Source organism: Argentina silus (genome assembly GCF_951799395.1).
Source record: "Argentina silus genome assembly, chromosome: 15".
Classification (NCBI taxonomy): domain Eukaryota; kingdom Metazoa; phylum Chordata; class Actinopteri; order Argentiniformes; family Argentinidae; genus Argentina; species Argentina silus.
Genome location: NC_139669.1, coordinates 8286214 through 8294663, shown reverse-complemented (window position 1 = coordinate 8294663; position 8450 = coordinate 8286214). Strand labels below are relative to the sequence as shown.

General features: G+C 40.4%; 1 protein-coding gene across 2 annotated transcripts; it reads right to left on the bottom strand.

Annotated features, from left to right (window-relative positions):
* Window positions 1–145: 145 nt before the first annotated feature.
* Window positions 146–7292, bottom strand: LOC310816387 (CD48 antigen-like). 2 transcript variants are annotated; one of them, XM_083686558.1, is made up of 7 exons: window positions 7137–7292; window positions 6388–6666; window positions 6035–6283; window positions 4603–4704; window positions 3530–3550; window positions 3235–3294; window positions 146–1640 (listed from the first exon to the last, which is right to left on the bottom strand). In XM_083686558.1, exons 1-7 carry the CDS (start codon window positions 7201–7203, stop codon window positions 1624–1626), a joined length of 795 nt encoding a protein of 264 aa, XP_083542684.1. In that variant the 5' UTR covers window positions 7204–7292; the 3' UTR covers window positions 146–1623. The 2 variants fall into 2 exon arrangements, with proteins under 2 accessions (XP_083542684.1, XP_083542685.1); XM_083686559.1 differs by lacking the exon at window positions 3530–3550.
* Between the last annotated feature and the right edge of the window lie 1158 nt (window positions 7293–8450).

The following is an 8450-nucleotide window of genomic DNA, read 5'->3' as shown; positions in this document are numbered from 1 at the left end:
TGTGTCTGCAAGCTGTCATTTCCTACTTGAACCCGACACTGCCCCCTGCAGGAGACGGACTCCTGGTGCGGTCGGCAGCTGATGGACACTCGGGAGATCCGAGTACCCGAGTGGGAAATAACCACTAGAAAACATTCAATTCATTTCAAAGGCTTTATTGGCATGGGGAACAATAGTGTACATTGTCAAAGCATGTGAAATTACAAGTAAACAAAAGATATGGGAGTTTATCCGGATTTGATCCAATCGAATGGGTTTGTGTTGGAGTTATGACTTAGCCAACTGGGAGCTGCCGAGAACCAAACGAACACACACTAAACATCAAGGGGAAGGGAAAGGTTCCTCCAAGATCCTTAAAGTTTCTCTAAGAACCTTTGGGTTCTTCACATTGAAAAACACAACAAATAATTTGCCTCTACGAATCATTTATGTGGTGGGGTTCATTGAAGAACCTTCTTTGAGGAACGTTGAAATAATAACAAACATTATTATTATTATTATTATTAAATGTTTTTATTATTATGAAAAAAAATATTATAATTTTTTTGTTTTGTTTTACAAAATTTGAATTTGAGACGTTAGGAGAAACCTTCAAAAGGTAAAGTTGGGTCACTGTTTCCTCTTAATTGTATGTCTAAATAGCAACAGTAGTATCTCGAATTAGGATTGTTAGTATATTAATATGGTCTACTGTGAACATCCACCGGGTGTTAATGAGGTATTAGTTAGCTAATAAGAAAGTAGAAAAGGGGGAAAGGACCGTTGCTAACCAGCTAGCCAATATTAGCAGGTCAGTTTGGTGAGCCATGATTTCCTAAATTAGGTTTGTTCTCTGTTGTGTTTCGTGCGTGTATATACAAAATATAACTCAAATATTTTTGGCATCTTTCTACAGACTGCTGATAATTTAGGTTAATGGTGTCATACAAATGTACATATCATATGATTAAAGCAAAAACATTCTCCAAAAACTTTTTTTAACATGACTTAAAAATATAAATAAATAAATTAAAAAAAAAGCTACAAAAAAAAAGAACAAAATAAAATATATACAAAACATTCTTAAAAAAAAGAAGAAAGAAAATACATTTCTTAAAATACTGAGCTACGTTGTTTTGGTGTATATACAAGCCTACATGGTACAAAAGCATACAGTCATATCAACACATCAATTTAGGGGAAGGCAGGAGCTGATATATTGTTACATGCATACAAAGAGACATTTGATTATACAGGTATTTGTTTTTGCGTCACGTCTCCAGGGAATTCAATGTCTGGTGGTCTTAATTCATCACCTCTTAATCTGTAACATAATTACCACCTGGTAGACCAGGGGAGTGGTCTTATCGAGAGTTTTAGCATTCTAAACTAGCCTATTGTATCACATGCTGATAACAGGCAGGCTAGCTACCTGAGTTTGGCAGTCTGCCTGCCTCTCCTCTCCTTCCCCGTCGACTTTCCCACTGTCTGAAGAAAAACTCAATCAATAATAACAACACAACCATTATTAAAACATTGTAAAAAAATAAAATAAAATATGCCATAACAGTCCCTGTTGCTTCACATTCATTTTCCAGATGATTTTATAACAATTTCTTGGTCTTGACCTTCCCTTGTTCTTGTCTAGCTGTCAGTGCGACCTGCAAGGAAACAAACTAGAGAGTGGGACTTAATTAATCGCACACACACAAACGCACGCATGCACGCACACACACACACACGCATGCACGCACACACAAACGCATGGACGCATACACAAACACGTACGCATGCACAAATGCACACACACATACACAAACGTACGCGCGCGCACACACACACGGTAAAACATTTCATTGATGGAACACTCAGGGAAATAGTTGCTGATATTTCAACGCTGTTGCATTGTGCTGACAGGGATCTAGAGAAGAAAGATGATGTAACACAGTGTGACAGGGATCTAGAGAAGAAAGATGATGTAACACAGTGTGACAGGGATCTAGAGAAGAAAGATGATGTAACACAGTGTGACAGGGATCTAGAAAAGAAAGATGATGTAACACAGTGTGACAGGGATCTAGAGAAGGAGAGAAGGCGACCTTCAGCACCCTCTGTATGTACTGGAAAGAGGGAGTATTTTGTCTTCTTTTAGCACTATACCCCCAACAGTTTGGATTTGAAATCAAACAGTTACTACAGGATCAAAGTAGAGATTTTCAGCTTTAGTTCAATGTTTTCTTTTTTCAGATTGGTTTCACCACTTAGAAATGACAACCCTTTTATACACAGTCCCCCTATCTCAGGGCACCAAAGGTATTGGAAAATTGGCTTGACAGGTGTTTCTGTTGAATCTGGTGTGTTCCGTCACATCAATTCTGCAAGCATAAGAGAGCTGTCAATGTCTAGTCATCGCATGCCTACTCAAATGGCTGAATTTAGCCAAGTAACGTTTGCTCTTTGGACTGGTCCATTAGTACAGTTGCTAACTGTTGACTGAACAAGAGAGCATTCAACATAAGGAGTCACAGTAAGATATTATTTACGAATCATTTATTTCACCAGTGAACATTAACTTTTATACCAAACAGCTTGGCTGTGTAGTTCCAATCAACCATGTCGGCATGGACTGAACAACGCAGGTTTGTTTACTCTTGTGAAATTACCACAATGATAAAGTAGTTGGCAACCAGAAAGTGCAGGAGGTACTCTAACAGTATGTTTTAAGAATGCTTTTCACAGTGCATTTTTGCATGTTTTTATAAATTAAATATAACTGAGCATAACAAAAAGAATTCAGTGGATGACCAAACTGTGTCACAAGTGAGATCGAACAGCAAATCACTGCTATCAATATGCAGTGCACTGAACATGTGAAATTCTCATTTGGCACAGTACAAGTAACTGTAGCTAACAGTAACTTTGTAACTTAGTTACTAGAAAATAAATAAATGTTGCACTATTTACCAATGGCGATCATTTCAGGTTATTGAGATATGAATTGTTGCCTAATCAGCATTAAGAGCTTATTTTTGCCATTGCTGTCTAATACAAATATTTTAAGGATTTTGAAAATTAATATTAATATTTTAGTCAATGTTCAAGTGTTACATTTAACAGAACAACATTATATTTCTTTTATTATTGATGCTCATTGTGCAAAATCACTTGGTACTCCCTTCAAGTGCTATGTAGAAAGTGTGATCCTTTGAAACACGACTTGTGATAGTAGAACAATAGTAATAGTGATTTCCATACCAGTCGTCTCAGCAGAAACCCCTACATCTCCATTGGTGTTGGCCTGATTGTCTTCATGCCCTGCAAAGTTCATATAGGGTAGTGACATGACTGTAGTCTACCCAGCAACTTGGGATTGTTGCCTCACACGCAAAGACACACACACACACACACGCATGCATGCATGCACACACACACACATTCGCTGATTTGATGATACCCATTGCCCACATATACAGTACACCACCTACCCACTTTATTACACCGAGCATCTCTCTCACACACACACACACACACACACACAGAGTCATTATACCTGTCTGGTGGAATCGATGTCCTGATTGTCCATAACAAAAATAAGAAAGATATGTTTAGTTTGCAAGATTATCCACTGAAATGCTTTGGTTCACATATTAGTTGCTGTCCTGCAGTATGTGGACTCTTCCTTGTTTCAGAAACATGTACTCTGATACTTCAGGTGTGTATGTTCTGTCATTTCCTTCATACACCGGGTAGATCAAGTCCAGCATTGTGATTGGCCGAGAAGCATTCTAACTGTTCTGATATCCACAATATCACCACGGCGACGTTCATCACTTTCACCAGCATCATTTCTGGACACGCCATAAACACAACCCAGGACAGTGTAGCTTTTTTAAAAACCTGTTTTTTCAACAATGAAAACGTTGCTAGACCACTGGAAGGATTCTGACAATAATGGATCATTCATGGTTGTTTTTGTCATCCTTATGCTGCTACACAAAAACCAAACTGGCCGGCTGGTTTTTCTAAGCCAGCCAGGTACAGATGGGTTTATTGGGTTGCCATGCCAACCATATTAGACGATGCGTTCCAGAACTACCAACCAGCCTGTGTCCGTAACTACAGTGATAAAACGATCAACTGCTTTTTATAGGCGGAGGGCATAGACCAATACAATATATAATACAAACAAATAAACACTAGCACCATTGCTTGTTGTCAGAATTGTTGCTGTCGGTTTAAACCTGTTATATAAAACGACACACTCAAGGGTGTGCTATATCTACGACATCGTCACGACGACCCCAGTCACTGCTGTTCCCATATCCATGATACAGAGTACCACACCATCTCGTGTGTATTGATAAATAATCCAGTAATGAGCCACACTTTCCGAGGAAACATCAAAGTACACCATTAAACAACCTGTGTGCTGTTCCTGAACACCTGCTCACCATGTGAATACAGGTAGGACAGGTAACACCATGTAAATACAGGTAACATCATGTAAATACAGGTAGGACAGGTATGGATCCATCCATGTAGGGATAAAGCCCACCTGTCCTCTAACCCTCTATGTGAAAAAGTATCTTTTTTATAACAAAATAAGGAATTTGATGGTCTTACCTCTTTTCTTAAGATAGAAGTAGATGAGGCCACAGAGGAAACTCACTAGAAGACCACCACCAATAACACCACCAACCACTTCAGCAGTGTTTGCTTCTGGAACTAAAACAGAATTTCAGATTGGTATTTACCACATGGAAACCAACATTTACAACAAGCCATTTGTAGATATCACAATAATCAAACAATCCATTGGTATCGCCTAACTGACAGTACAATATACCAATGCTAACAGTATCTCTCTTACATTACATTTATGGCATTTAGCAGACGCCTTTATCCAAAGCGACTTACAACAAATACATTTGTTTAAGTAAGTGAATCATCTATCCATCAGTCATCATAAGATAAGAAAGAGATTTATTTATTTTTTATTAACAGGAGAGAAACTTGTACAGGGGGGTAGTGGGGGTGAAGAGGTCTTTAGGAGGGACTGTTAAGATGTAGCCTGAAGAGATGGGTCTTCAATCTACGGCGGAAGATTGGTAGTGACTCTGCAGTCATGACAGCAGTGGGAAGCTTGTTCCACCAGTGGGGCGCCAGGACAGTGAAAAGCTATGACGCCCCGCTGGTGGAATGAGCTTCCCACTGCTATCTTCACCCCCACATTACAAGTCTTACACATCTGTCTGTACAGCAGGGACGGCAACACGTGGTCTTGCAGAGCTGCAGGGTGAGCAGGTTTTTGTTCCACACCAACATTAACACACCTGGCTTATATAACCTACTAACAGGAGGCGGGAGGCATTCAGAGAGCAGTGTGGAGGGGGTCAATCAAGAAATGCAGCATTTTGTTTTCAGCTATTTTCCGGGCTTCTGTGTGTGAAAAGGACTTTAGTGTAGCATATGTGAACTACGTAGAGAGATGCTCATCGTTCTGTGACATCATCAGTACTGGGATCTAGGGCCCACTTGCACTCAGGGAGAGACATGCTAGCTTCCTGCTGTGTCACCATGTGGGGCCTGTGAGTGGGATGTCCTCTGGGTCTCCCGTTTGTAACCGTGTTGAGATAGCAAACTCACTCCTCAAGCTCAAATGCTCCCGCCCGCGCTGTCCAACTGCTAGCCTATCGATAGCGTAGCTGGTTAACATTGCGTGTGTCGGAAGTTCGAGACTCGGTCTGAGCAACTCGAATTGCGGGGCTACTGTTTGCAACAACTTGACATCTGTTTCACGTACAGAGATCAGGCCACATTACATTAACGCTGGGTTGGAACAAAAGCCTGCACACACTGCTGTATTGGCAGGAGACCTGATATATGAGACCTGAACACTTGTGTTTAAGATTAGGTTGTGTGGGAAACCAGGGGGCTGTGTGGGAAACGGGGGGCTGTGTGGGAAACAGGGTTCGGTTAAAACCCTGTTGGTTACACATACTTCAGCATGTCAATAGGGAGTGAATGTACAACAACACATAAAGCATCCACTCACCGTTAAACAACGTTTCTTTAGAGACTTCATCGGTGCCGTTACTCACTGGATTGGTCATGTGACAGATATACTTCTTAACGTTTGAGTCAGCCGTTGCAGTCAGGTGTTGACCTTTTATCAACGTACCCTGGTCTTTACTCCAGTAGTATGTGACAGGCTCAGCACCACTGGGGTCTCCCATACAGGTCAGAGTGCAGGAAGCTTGGTTCTTGCAGGAAGTTCGGTTGATTGTGGGTTTGGGAACTGCATCTGTTGGTGGAAAGAGAGAGATAGCCAAAGGAATCAATTGGGAAAGTGCTAATGACAGACAGACAGACAGACAGACAGACAGACAGAAAGACAGACGGACTTACTGATAACACGCAGAGAATATTTATTCAGTTCATTGCTGTTGACCTCCACAGAGAACATCCCAGTGTCCTCTAGAGATAGGTTGTTGACCACCAGCTGTCCAGTCTCCTTATCTAGGGTTGTGCGGTCTTTGAATCTACCATAATAATCCAACGTATTGAAGTCGGAGTCCCACTCTGCAACCTTGTCCTTTTTGTGCTTCCATAGGATGGTTCTGATTGAGTCAGTTAGCGAGTTCTCTGGAGTCTCGTCAAACGTACCCCCAGTTTTGTAATACGCATCTGAGAAAAACACAGATATCATAGCAGTCACAGAGAACCAAACACACACATTTCACAGCTGACATTTCCGCTGTGATGTCCCCAACATCTATTTTAATGTGGAACCGCATCACTTCCATGTAGAGTTTGAGGAGAAGTCTATCTGTTGCACTCCTCTGTGGCACTGTCACTTTTGCATTTCACTGCATACTTGTATGCATGTGACAAATAAAGAATCTTGAATCTCTTGAATCTTGAATCAAGGAGGGCGTAGCCATCTGATCCATCTAAAACCGCAAGCTTTAGCTTCAACACATTCACAATAGCGACATATCAACAATGACTTTGCTCATATTTGCCTCAGGACTATTTGGCATTATTTGTAGTGACCACACAAAGCACTGGTCAAACCTGACTATAAACTTAAACAGTTAAAGGGTTAGGGGTTGATATTGGCCCTAAAAACACGACGCGTAGCAACTGGAACCTACCGGAAAGCACGCCCACTGCCGCCAGCATTACCGACAGTCCGGTGAAAATCACCTTTACGGTCATCATTTGCCCTGTTTCTGCTGTTTTATTAAAAGGTTTATTAAAATTAAGCTAAAGATAATGGGGCTGTCTCCGCGCTTCCTCCGGAATCGCTCATCGTGGGCGCCTCCCTGTGACGTGGTCACGTGGATGGAACAACATGGTGGCCTGAAATGAACCCGAACATCAACAGTTAGATTCTCTCACTGTTAGAAATTATTTTTATAAAAACAGTTGCATTATAATGCTCAATAGCAGACGAGTAAATAAAGCTATTCAGTTCTTTATTTAGGGTGATTAAATTTACTAATTGTATTTGATATTCCATATGCAAATCAATTGAATTAATATGTTTTTTAATCATCTGATACAGGGAACATTTGTTTGGTAATCATTAACTTTTGATTGAGAAGTGTTGGAAATCATTATTATAAAAAACATTTTATTATTGCTATAAGAAAAATACATTATTGCAGTGTGCTAAATTTACTAATATGATGGCCTGTTGATAAATGAGAGATGAATCAAGCATTAGTTCCATGGATTACATGTACATTGGATTAATACATGAAGAGGTTAGGGTCAGGTCATCAAGATGTTGCAACACACACATATCACAAGAATGATGTAATGGAAAAATATTAGGCTAGGAAAGGACAAATCAGAGTAGGTGTATGTTTTCTTCAGCAGGTCAACTCGTTCCCCAGAGGGAACGGACCGGCGATATCTCTGGAACGGATCGTGTGTCAGGGGCTGGGACCAGCCTAAAACACCAACGAGAGGAGAGCCAAGTCTAAACCGCGGCTCCTCCCCAACCAAATAGCCAATCACAATCATTTTGTTTACTGTAAAATGCTTTGTTTGACATTTTGAATGTATCCATTTTTGGAAGGTTGGTTACAGATTAACAGCTTGCTGACTGTGATTTTCTTCGCCAAAAGTGGTCCTTGTACAAGCCTAGAATTTTGACATATAAATAAATAGCTAAAAGTAAGAAGTAGTTTGTCTTCTCCTTCAAATAAAGAACACGTTTTCTCACATCACTCATACATATTTCCTGGCATCTTGTTTTAGGCTATAGATAAATTGAATGGTGATAAGGTGAATGATCTCGTAAAAATGTCCCTATTATTACAGTACAAAACATGATCGAGAACAGGCTTTTGAGGTGGGACACACTAGACACATGGCACTCCAAGGCTAAAATATTTTAAAAAGGCATGACCCACAAAAATGCTCCATATCAACAGGGTAAACTGGGACAACCCGACAAC